At 36.2% G+C, this 12,984-nt stretch overlaps 1 protein-coding gene across 1 annotated transcript; it reads right to left on the bottom strand.

Annotated features, from left to right (window-relative positions):
* Positions 1-1,693: 1,693 nt before the first annotated feature.
* LOC127869134 (uncharacterized) lies at positions 1,694-7,503 on the bottom strand. Its single transcript, XM_052411469.1, has 5 exons — positions 7,004-7,503; positions 5,098-5,684; positions 4,104-4,191; positions 3,701-3,894; positions 1,694-2,844 (listed from the first exon to the last, which is right to left on the bottom strand). Exons 3-5 carry the CDS (start codon positions 4,181-4,183, stop codon positions 2,456-2,458), a joined length of 663 nt encoding a protein of 220 aa, XP_052267429.1. The 5' UTR covers positions 4,184-4,191; positions 5,098-5,684; positions 7,004-7,503; the 3' UTR covers positions 1,694-2,455.
* Positions 7,504-12,984: the final 5,481 nt, after the last annotated feature.

Below are 12,984 nucleotides of genomic sequence, written 5' to 3'. Positions count from 1 at the left end.
CAACCATTCATCAATGCTGTGAACAGATGGTTTAAATACGTAGACAGTCATAAATTGTGTTTACCTATTTTAATTACTTATGTGATCAATGAAATAAAATAAAATTGAATTAAATTAAATATGTTAATATGCTTTATACACTCATACATTTGGACTGTGCTCCGTGAAAAAGCGGTTTAATGCATGTGCGTAAACTGCCGTCCCAGATTAGCCTGTGCTGTTCGAATAGGCTTATCATTGACGACACTTTCCGCAAAATTTTGACTTTTGCTAAGAAGAGACTTGCTTGAAACGAAAATATCATGAAAGCGAAATGTCGTCCCTGATTAGCCTATGCGGACTGCACAGGCTGTTCTGGGACAACACTTTACGCACATGCATTGATCCCCGTGTTCACAGAGCAAGGCTCATCAAACCGAACGTGTCACAGTTTTGTTTGTTTGTTTGTTGTTAGATTTTTCACTAATTTCTCTGTTTTCCACGATATGCATTCACGTCAAGGCGCTCACTTTACCAACTCTCACTTACCTTGGTTTGTTGGTTTAGCAGTTCTAACTGAACATACATTGGCCAGAAGCAACGGCCTTGGCGTTTAAAGATCGCTGTGTCGCAAAGGATATTGTGTCCGCCTAGCGATCGGGAGGTCACGGGTTTGATCCCCACTGTTTGAGCGTTGTTAAGTTCTCACCCATAGACAGCAAGTACTGGCTAGGCCCAGGCAACGGACTCAAGAGCGTTTCATATAAGCCTAAGACTTTCTATGCGATCGAGCTAAAAACATGGTTTTAAACTAATAGCTGCCTTATTTCAATGAGAGGTATGGGGAGGGTGGCCGTAGAAAGGTTTGAATAACCAGCCCGCGCAATAGTAATGTGACCTGAGACCGGACCGAGGAACCGACTCGCGACTCTCATATTTGGTGCCAAGCACTCTACAAACTGCGCTAATCCGTCTTAGTAGGGACGAAACTTTCTCCCGGGGGTTGGTTCTCGGGAAATTCTTCCCATACCTCCAAATCAAGAAGGACATCAGTGCAGTTAGAACTGGTAAACCAGCTTACCAAGGGAAATTAGCGTATGTTTTTCTTCCTGTCTGTGTTCGTACGTCAGTACGATATGTAGCAAGTAGGGTACAATAATCATGTTACAATAATTCAATGTTCGAAGGGCAGGGGGCATAATTTTCGAACAAGTTTTAACGAAGCCTGATGCAGAATTGCACATGCGCATTTTTTCGTATAAGGTAAAGTGCATGCATGTATTATTGGTGTACCTTAAATAGTGTAGGAGTTATAATCGGCAATCGGCAAATTGTTTGTCTACGGACACACAGACGGTCAGACAGACAGACAGGAAGACGGACGGGCAAGGACAGGAAGTAAAACAGACATAAACACACACGAATATTGCGAATCCAGCATACCGTTATACTTTGTCTTGACTAAATCGATGGTTTTAATTAAATGTATAAGTATCCATTATTAGGCTGCAGCTTTGAATATTTTGAAATAGTTTACACAACTAAAGATAGACTTTAGGTGATCATAACATGCAACGTAGACGCTGTTTCGTGCGATTTGGAATATAAACAAGAACACGCTTTTGTACCAATTCAGTTTTGTTTATTTTATATAAATATTAGATTGTGTTATTTTAATTTTAAACGTAAATAAAATATGAATTCATCGCAACAACTTTTTGTATTACATATAACATATTCAAACATATTTACATGTTATTTTATGTTACATATATACAAATATATTTACATATACAACATATTAAATTATATATTCAAATATTAACATATTTAGCAACCATTAATAATAATAACAAAGGCACAACTTTGAACATTATGCGATAAAAAGAATAATACGAGCAGCGTTTTGGGAAAACTGGGTTTAATGCATGTTAACATGCAAATCAGGGACGACAGTCTCCGCTTTTATGGTATTTTTCGTTTAAAGAAAGTCTCTTCTTAGCGAGAATCCAGTTTTGGCGGAACATGTCGTCCCTGATAAGCCTGTGACTTATTAGATCTACCATAATTAACAAGCGTTGAAGCGAACACGTGTAAATATCGCTTGTCATTGATGTATGATATTAAAGCGTTACGTATAACACACGAACTGTTTTATCAATACTTGTCATACATTCAAAAATGTGTGAAAAGCAGAACTTATACATCGATACCGCATTATTCGCATTTGTTCAGACCAAAAATGTACGCTTAACAATTACAACATTCACAGAAGACACACATGATGAATTTGGTACAAAATAAGTCGAATGAACAATATAACATTCAATACGGAAGCACACTGGCTATTTTCTCCCACAAAATCTAAACACATGTGTAATTGTATAAATTCCTCCAGACCTCGACGTCAATAGATAGAACATTCGAATCAACGAAACGTATTTGTAACATCGTCACAACTAACGCATGCGTTTGTTCATTTCGTTGTCACAGACGAACAATTGATGCTTAGTCCATAGGGTATGCGAGCTTTTTCCGGATGCGACATCTGGATGCAAGCGCATTTTTTCGACGAGAGCCGAAAACCGCCAAATGTGATCACGAGATTACATGACGCTGCATCAATCCAGGAGGTCACTAGTTCTTTTATTGTCTGGACGTCGCCCGTTCCTTCCGTCATTATAAACTCCTCGACGTCAATGCCGTAAAAAACATCGATCTTGTCGAGGCTCATGCGCGAGGCGCCGTTGCTAGGCATGGTCTCCGTTGTTACGGCCGTCCGCGCATGCGCGCTGAGTTCCGCAGCGTCCAGTGGGCCTCCGAGGTAGTCCCGGGTGGCCAGCTCTAGGTTGCACTCCGGGAGAGCTGAAATGAAGACACAAACTCTTTGCTTACTAAATATACGTTATTTTATTAAGTCACTTTATACACCTTGCGAAATGTGTATTACTAAATTAAGTTTATTTAATCAGTAAGCTATTGCATGTTTCGGTGGGTTGTGTCTCATGAGTTGGTTGTGCGACAGTCCCGCTGTCACAATCATACACTAATATATTTATTATATACATGTACCTTATTATGGCCAAATGCAACGTAACAAGCCATCAATCAAACAAAGTATTAATAATTCGATACAAAAAAGGAGAATGTTGTAGAAAAAGCGAAAACACAGTTTTTCGATAGTTCAAACCAATGAATACGGAAAATGATTAATAATCGTCAAACAAACGGGAAACCTGTCTATTTTTTCTATACTTTATTTGCACCAATGTTTGAATGTGATTATATGTTGATAAATAATTTATGCCAACACGTATCTATGGATATGGGCCGTGCTCTGTGAAAAAGGGCTTAAATGCATATGCGTAAAGTGTCGTCTCAAATAAGCCTTTGCAGTCCGCACAGCCTAATCAGGGACGACACTTTCCGCTTTTATGACATTTTTTTGTTTAACAAAAGTCTCTTCTTAGCAAAAATCAAGTTTTAACGGAAGTTTCTCCCCTGGTTAGCCTGTGCGAACTGCCCAGGCTAATCTGGGACCCACATGCATAATCCCCATTTTCGCAGAGCGCGGCTCATATATAATTAACACCACAGCGTACCTGTGGATATGTTATTAACACAACTATGTTCTATAGATATGTTGCCAACATGTACCTATAGATATGCAAATAAGGACAACACCCAAATATGTGTATATGTAATTACTTCCAGCACGTACCTCGGATGTGATTCAGCAGATGAAAGGTCGGAATGACAGACTGCGGGTCCAACATGTGCAATTTGACGAACAGTGTGTTCATCGCCATGTTGTATTCCTCCTCTGTCACATGACCGCGGACTATTTTCTGCACCCATCCCATCGTCCAAGAGGGCTCCGTCATGCGCTCAATTATACGCTCCGCCCACTCCGGCCTGAAAGTAGTCCGTCGTTTTTTTTATTATAAATTCCCACATGGTCGACAAAACGACAAACATTCGAGGCATATTTCTTGCTATTCCAACATATGAAATCCACGAAATTTCGTGTCCATGAAAAAGTTGTAGTTTTTTTAACCACGAACTTTCTTGCAAACGAATTTAAATAATTAAACATTCTTTAAAAAGACAAAGAACAAGCTTACCCATCATCGTCAATGAAGTCTTGCAAACTGATGTTCGTCCGTGCGTCTCTCACTACGGACGAGTACAGAGTGCAGTACATGGAGAACCCTGCAGAAAACAACAACAACAAATAACAAGTCCGGTCGGACTTTCGAGGTTTCGACAGTAGTAATTTTACGGCGTTCAGCTCACTCTTTTCCACGAATACCTGGTTTTCAAATGCTAGAATACTTAGTGATGCCAGTAAGGCTTGATTGGTCATTGTCGGCTCGGGTACTACTTACATGTTCCCCGGGTACTCTTAAGTATACTTACATGTACCCCGGGTACGGTAAATATACTAAAAGGTATCCGGGAAATTTAACGCTAAATCGGTCGTTGTCGGCTATTTTTTTTAATTAATTATACTCACATTTATGTCAATTTTCTGTTAAATGGCCTCTATATTATCGAAACTCATACTCAAAAAGCCTGTTGATGCAGTTTTTTTTTTTAAGATAAGTTTGTTTATGATAATCGGTAGCGCATTTCACGACATCGGGCTTTGGACGGACATACAACTCGGGTACAGTCTAATATCGACCGGGTACGATAAAGTATATTTACCATACCCGGGGTACATGTAAGTAATACCCGAGCCGACAATGACCAATCGATCGCCAGTAAGTAATAACTGCCCTGCTGGAATCAGAGGCAGGAGAGGAATGGCCATAGAAAGGTAATCGACCAAATAAATATTTAATGTGTATATTACAATTTAATCGGTATATCATTCTCCTGAACTTAATGCATCTTCAATTATCAAATTAGTGCAAAACATGTTAAATATTATAGTTATGTTTTACTTTTTCATTTACTTTTTATTTACACTCAACATGAAATAGAGGGTCGATATATCCGGATATCCGACTGAAGGTTTGTGAAATGGCATCTTTTTATTTAGTGCATTGTCCTTATTATATTTATTCTGTAGATACTTTTTTTTAATAACAAATGGCATAAATCAATATTTACCCTATTTCTTCCAATGTACACTAGTGTACAGTTCAGTCAGCACATTTTCCAAGTTATTCTTTTCGATCATACAGTAAAACTTGTACGGATCCTCTCCTTTTGAAATGGCCTCGCAAATGACTGCAGCCGTCAGGCTGTGAATCGGAAATCCCCGTAAATCTTCGTCGGTTATTCGGGGATCTTTCGTCACTTCCGGAAAAAATACTTCGTGAACACTTGGGTGTAGTGTTATGCAGTTCAGCAACAGATCACGTGACTCTTGGTCACTAAATTGACGCCATTTTTAAATGGCGTCAATGATTGCAAAACGTCTAAAGTCAATCCATTATGTTTTGGTTTACTAGGTCCGGAAAATATTTGAAACCTTTATCTTCATTTCTCTTCTTAATAACTGGACGTTTTACTGTCTTAAAAGAGGACAGTCTTTGTACTTCAACATTCAACCTGTTTGTGCTTTTCTCCACTCCGGAGTTACTTGCTTTTGACATTTTTGTAAACTCAGAAAATGAAGTTACTCGCAAATAAGTAGTCTTTACTTTCGTGTTCTTGAATGTCGTTGCATTATATCTTGAGAGAATTGTAGATGTCTGAAAGATAAGAAACGCTTATAGTAGTATTCCAACAATGTATTTGAAGAATGCGGATAAACATATTTTTTTTCAATTTAAGTGAACACAGCAAAATATAGTTATAGAACAAATTGTCCATGACATTGTGCTTTGAAAACAATTAGTCTACAAAAGTATTTAGTTTTATTATATAATCATTGGCAATATAACACTAAATAATTAACAATATATGCTATTAATATACCGTGCTGCCATTTCAAACATGTTGACATTATTTTTAATTTTCAAAGAGGCGTGCCTGACCCATGTGATATAATAAATGTGGGTCATATAGAATCAGTCGACATATGTCGCCTGCGTAGATCATGTGACGACGATATTAAACTAACCTCTGTCGCAGTTATAGTACAATTGTTATTGCTATATATCCATAGTTGTGGCAAAGCTATATGCATTCTATTGTTAATTCGTTATTGTTTCTCATATTGCACTCGTTGTTTCGACATTCGTGCCGGAAGGTCTTATCATCAAATGCGTTAAGATAGCAGATACATGTAAGCATTTATTGTCTTCAACAAAGGGTAAACGTTGTTTGATATTGTCCGCAATATATAAAACCATTCTAAGAATTTGTGGAATGTGTCTAATTGTAAATAGTTTTATTGCATTGTTGAGTGCCGGCATGGAAATATCTGACAAAGCTGTTCATTCATTAAAGGAAACTTTTCACAGATTGTGGCATGATTTATGGTTGTCATTAAATGCTGCTTTTTTAATAAATAGCTTAAGTACAAACAAGAATAAAATTAAAGAAAGAACAAAGGTAACCCACAACTGGGCTCAAACCATTGACCCTTGGTGTAAAAGTCTAGCGCTTTAACCACTCGGCCATCCTTCCTAACATAGTCTTTGACGTAGTAAATACTACATACTACTATAAGCAATCCTTGTTATATCACAATATCTAACGATATCAACAGAACTCTCCAAATTATTCAATCGTTTCGCATTTGTAACGCTTGATTTTTTTTTCATTTTTTTTTCATCGTCAAGAGATGCATATAAAGGATTTTTAAAGATCACGGTAAATGTCAGTATTACTGTTTCCTCGCAAATATTATGACTACAACAAAAAAATGCAAATCTTATACATATTTTTTTTAGTTTGTCAATTTACCAAAAAATAGGAACCAGGAAATTAATGCATCTTTTTTTATTTTTATTACTTTCATGCATTACTTTATTGTTTGTTTAAAATAGATAAACGTATAGTTTTTTTATTTATGTATTTAATTTATAATTCATTAATCGCTTAATATTTTAACAAAAGTACTTACGATCGCATAAATCCGAACTGTTTTTATTCCGCACACAGCATTCAATTCTCAATATCGACCAAAGGTATCTATATATTGATTTTAAAATCCAAATTTCAACTATAAAAATCGCAATACATACAAGACAGCCATGATTTTGACTGCCTTTAAGTATTTCATCGAAGTTAAATTTCAATATCACGCCATACATATCGTACTTATTCTATTCATAACTTAATTGGTATTTCTATCGTAATTCTATCATGATTTGTCCATATTGAAGAACATTTTCCTATTATACCGAGCAAGTCCACCTTTCGTATGATAACAAACGCCTATTGAGCAAAAGAGAGCGTGAAAATTTGTAACACACGCCCGGTTGAATGGAATCTTAAACTTAAAAAGTCAGTTTTAAGTGATCACCGAAATTGGAACAAACTTGTCCCATTATTATATTGTGTTGCACTACGCCACACTTATGTTATACGTGTACTGTAAACTCGTTTATATTGGTAGGCGTGAAATTTAGCATTTTTCATGGACGTGTAAAATCGTTTATTTTTGTTATGTGTGCTGTTTGTTCGGAGAAAAAAAAACATGAGGGAATCGCGTCGTTCATTTCCTATTTATTTTTAATAAATGCGTGGATGATCGGTCAACCCTCGGAACCAACGAAAATTAATACTTTACGAATACTAATGATTTTACGATATTTCATTGTTTTCTGAAAAGTGCAAAATGGCGACAGCATCAAAGTTGTGTGACTAATGCGTGACATTTCGATGTAAATACTATGACAGGACTGCCTAACGGAATAGGCGTAATTACGGAGCTGAAACATGCAGGCGTGTTCTCATAGTAGGTCAATTTACATAAGAAAGACCTATGTACAGAAAAAATAGTATATACGTATATACTCGTGCTAGGACCATTGCGTTAACCAGCTCAAACAGGAAAGATAGAGTACGATCTATATACTCACAGTATATTATCAGACAGTAAATATATTACACTCTCTGTGAAAACTGGGTTAAATGCAATTGCGTTAAGTTAGCCGCACATGCTAATCAGGGGCGACACATTCCGTCCTAACTGAATTTTCTCTTACAAGACACTTCCTTTACAAGAAAAATACTGTAAATGCATGAAGTGTCGTTCTGGATTAGCCTGTGAAGTCCTACCTGGTCAATATTGGACGCGATTTTACGCATATGCATTAAGCCCCGTTTTCCCAATGCGCGATTTGTATGTTAGATTTATACTCGCTGTATGGTATCAGACAGTAAATATAATTAGTTGCCTCAAACTAAACATGCGCAAGTGACATACGAACCAAATAGTCGAAATTAACTACTAATAAACATAATAATAATAATAATAATTATTATAATTTATTAAAAATAATTATTATTATCATTACAATTATTATTATCATGATTATTATTATTTTATCATCATTATCATCATCATCATCATCATCATCATCATCATCATCATCATCATCATCATCATCATCATCATCATCATCATCATCATCATCATCATCATCATCATCATCATCATCATCATCATCATCATCATCATCATCATCATCATCATCATCATCATCGTCATCGTCAGCAGCAGCAGCATCAATATCATCATCATCATCATCATCATCATCATCATCGTCGTCGTCGTCGTCATCATCATCATCATCATAGTTATTTAATTTGTATTATTGTTATTAACAGAAACAATCTTACCTCGCCATTACGAAATCCAAATCTGTTACAGCATGGGCAAAAATGCAAAACATAATATCTGGAAAGTTGCGTATGAAATAAATGAAACAGCTGGTTTCAGTATCGCTTTACTATGGTAAAAATAATCACATATTTATCAGTGCATCAACTGTTCTGTAACTGTATCGCGTCGAAATGGTTTTATTTGTTAAATATTGATAGTTGTCAGAATTTTTTGTTAAAATACTTGTATGTATCTCGGAAAACAAATTATTTTCTCAACACCGAACTCTCAAGCATATAAGGGGACCAAGAAATTTTTGAGAAAATCATAGACGTGACTCGATGTTTTCACAGTTTAATTCAGACAGTGCAAACATTCTTATTAATCCAATCGATTGTTTGACTTTTGATTTCTTTGATAAGTGTTGCATTTATACTACTACTACTACTACTACTACTACTACTACTACTACTACTACTACTACTACTACTACTTATAATAATAATAATGATAATAATAAAAACAACAGTTGTAATAATAATGATGATAATAATAATAATAATAATAATAATAAAAATAATAATAATAATAATAATAATAATAATAATAATAATAATAATAATAATAATAATAATAAAAATAAATAAATAATAATAATAATAATTATTATTATAAATAAAGATAATAATAATAATAATAATAATAATAATAATAATAATAATAATAATAATAATAATAATAATAATAATAATAATAATAAGATAAAATGATAATAATAATTAGACACACCCATGTCACATCAAAGTATCTATCTATTTAATTCAACTATGTCAAATAATAAACTATAAATATAGTACTTGCTAAGACATTTTTTACACACATTGATTCACTATTTCAATCTTCAATGTTCTACTTTATTTACATAACTTTTAAACGAATTGGCTTTTAATACAAGTCATTTCCATCGTCACCGAAATCGTGATTGTAATTACTATCTTCGTGCCACGCCATTCTTTTGTGACCAACGTTATGTTCTTCAGACATCGCATCGTCATTGTTGGCGTCATCAGCGACGTCTTCATTGTTGACGTCACTCTCAACGTCATTATTGAAGTCGTCCGCGACACCACTCTCGACGTCCGTAATGACATTACAAGTGCCGTCACGCTCTACAACAGCGTTGACGCCATCCACGACGTAACGCCCGACGCCCACATCTTCATACCCAGTGACGTCATTGGTGACGTCACAATCAACGACACCGGCCGTGGTTGAGTCAACGAAGTCAGCAGCAATAGCGCATGTAGCTCCGATTATTCGCTTACGCTGCTTTCGTTTGCATACCACAGAATAAAGCTGACCAAACGAAGCGGTCGTGGATTCCATGTCGTCGCCGCCGTTTTCCGACGAGATTTCCTGCGACGCAACCATTCCTGAGCTACTCGGCGTCGGCGTCAAAGTATCGGTGACGTCAGCGTAGTCGTTCAACGAATAACGCAACTTGGAATAGTCGTCGTTTAGCGATTTCTCCGTTTCTCCGATGATTACGTCGATGGATAACTTCGCGTAAGCTCTCGCCAGATCGTACGGATTTATTGGCGTTGACGATAACATGCTGATGGATCGTCGATGAAGCGACCGAGATTTCTCGACCTCTTTTATCGCGTACTTCGTTTGCGCCGCTTTGGCTAACCTATGTCGTACGAGAAACACGATAAGACAAACGCAGACGACAACAGCGACAACGCATGGTACGGTAATTTCAATAACCAAAATCAACGAATTATCGTTGTCGTCATTCTCCTTCGCTTGGGCTGTTGTCGATGGGAAAGTCGGCGGCGACGTGGGAAACCCATGGAAAACACGTAACGTCAAAGGGACGCTGGCGTTCCTCTTCCGCTCGGACGATTCCGTTGCCTGAAATGCACAAGTTAATAAATAAGAGCAAAATCACTTTAGATATATTACTACTGCTACATCAACTACTGGTATACTGCCTCGATTGCTAATGATGCTAATGATGCTAATGATGCTAATTATAATGATGATGATGATGATGATGATGATGATGATGATGCTGCTGCTGCTGCTGCTGCTGCTGATGATGATGATGATGATGATGATGATGATGATGATGATGATGATGATGATGATGATGATGATGATGATGATGATGATGATGATGATGATGATGATGATGATGATGATGATGATGATGATGATGATGTTGGTGATGATGAGGGGGAGGAGGAGTCGGAGGAGGAGGAGTCGGAATTGGTGGAGGGGGAGGAGGAGGAGGATATACAGGATAATGGAGACTATAGTTGCGGAACATATATGGGCGCAGAATAAATAAAAAATAGCTTCAACTCAATTCAGACACCACTAATTCCTCTGAAGTTCTTTCATCTGAATTACCAAGATTATCTTAATTTCATATTGCAATAAAGTTTGCATTGATGACGTTATAAGACAAAGTACATGATTGAGCCGCGCTCTGGGAAAACGGGGTTTAATAACTGCGCAGTCCGTACAGGCTATTCAAGGGCGACTCGGTTCTTATGGGATTATCGTTTAAAGAAATTCTCTTCTAGACTAAAATCCAGTCTAGGTGACAAGTGTCATCCCTGATTAGCCCGTGCGGACTGCGACACTTGGCGCATATTGCTCACATGAAACACCAATATCGCAAGTCAGATGATCACAATAAATGTTTTGTACCATTAATTGATAATTTTAATATTATTCTATATCAAATAAATTCATCCATTGGACATTTTTCATATGTACTACGTGACCGTCCAATATATTCCGGTATTGCATCCAATAAGTCTGTATTTGTTGCAATTGTTTTATAAACATAAAAGCCGTTACCCAGAAAAAGTATCCGAATGTACAATAATCGATTGAAACAGGCGCTTTTATTGAAAATAGCATACTAGATGCAATAAAAGCGTCAATCGTGATACATCGGCTATCTCGGATTCCTCCGTAAGATAGGCCTCGTGGCTAACGGTCGCCATATTGCCTTGTATTACTACTTTACTACCCAAAAGGTTGTCAGTCTATTGTTATGAGGCTGTATACGATGCGCGTTGAACTAGCGCCAAACTTTTTACCGAAACTTTGATATTAAGAGCACTATTAACGTTCATTTGTGTTGCATTTTGACCTATTATCCAAGTGATTTACTTTTCCATTATTATTTAATCACCCTATCATCCAATTTTTAAGATGAAATTACGGTGTTTACAAAACCAATCAAACCGAAAGTGAAACTGGATGCATTACGTTTCGCGATGTAAACATTAAATATTTGTTCAGTTTGAGGAAGCGAATCGATAATAGACGTTGGAATATGAATGCAATACAGACTATATTGCCGATTGTAGTACTGGCTAAAAAATACCCTTTATGACAGGTTATGTATAGAACGTTAATCAAATAGTGACCATAAATCACTACAAATGTCTGGGTTGTTCATTAACCCATTTATGCCCAGTGGACTCTCCCTTCCTTCTAAATTGGATCAATTTATTTCCAAAAGTAGGGGTGTCTGTAATATTAATTTCTATATTTAGAATATTTCTTACAGAAATTTCTTTAAGCAAACAGCGCAGACCCAGATGAGACGCCGCTTTATGCGGCGTCTCATCTGGGTCTACGCTGTTTGCAATGTCTTTTTTTCAGGACGCTAGGCATGAATGGGTTAATATAATTAATGCACGTTTCTGATCTAATTGCCTGTATCTAGTTGTAATTACCATGATATTGATAAAATTAAAACGTTTTTTTCATAAATTAACATTACATGTTTTATTTTTATCATTTAGGGAATATATAATTGTATCATTATCATCATTAAATATTCTGAAAATGATCTAAATTATCATGATTACTTTAAAGTAGAATTTTTAAATTTTACTCATTATTTTTATTTTTTTTGCACATTTGCTTGATTCAAAATAAAATGTATTAATAAGGGTTTCAGTTGTTAGTTTTAACCCATTTTTAGTTCGATTAAATTTAAAGTACTAACTACGTACATGTATGTGAAATGCTCTTGAGTTCGTTTCCTGGGCCTAGAACCAGTACTTGGGTGTCTCATGGAGATTTCTTAAGAATGCTCCCACACTGGGGATCAAACCAGTGACCTCCAGATCATTAGGTGGACACCACATCCATTACACATCAGCGACCTTAAATTAGTTAATTACTTTAGTATTGCAGCATTATATAATGTAATGTTGCTACATATTTTTGGAAAATGATTA

The sequence above is a fragment of the Dreissena polymorpha genome, chromosome 2 (genome assembly GCF_020536995.1).
Source record: "Dreissena polymorpha isolate Duluth1 chromosome 2, UMN_Dpol_1.0, whole genome shotgun sequence".
Taxonomy (NCBI): domain Eukaryota; kingdom Metazoa; phylum Mollusca; class Bivalvia; order Myida; family Dreissenidae; genus Dreissena; species Dreissena polymorpha.
This window is presented reverse-complemented; position numbering and strand designations above follow the sequence as displayed.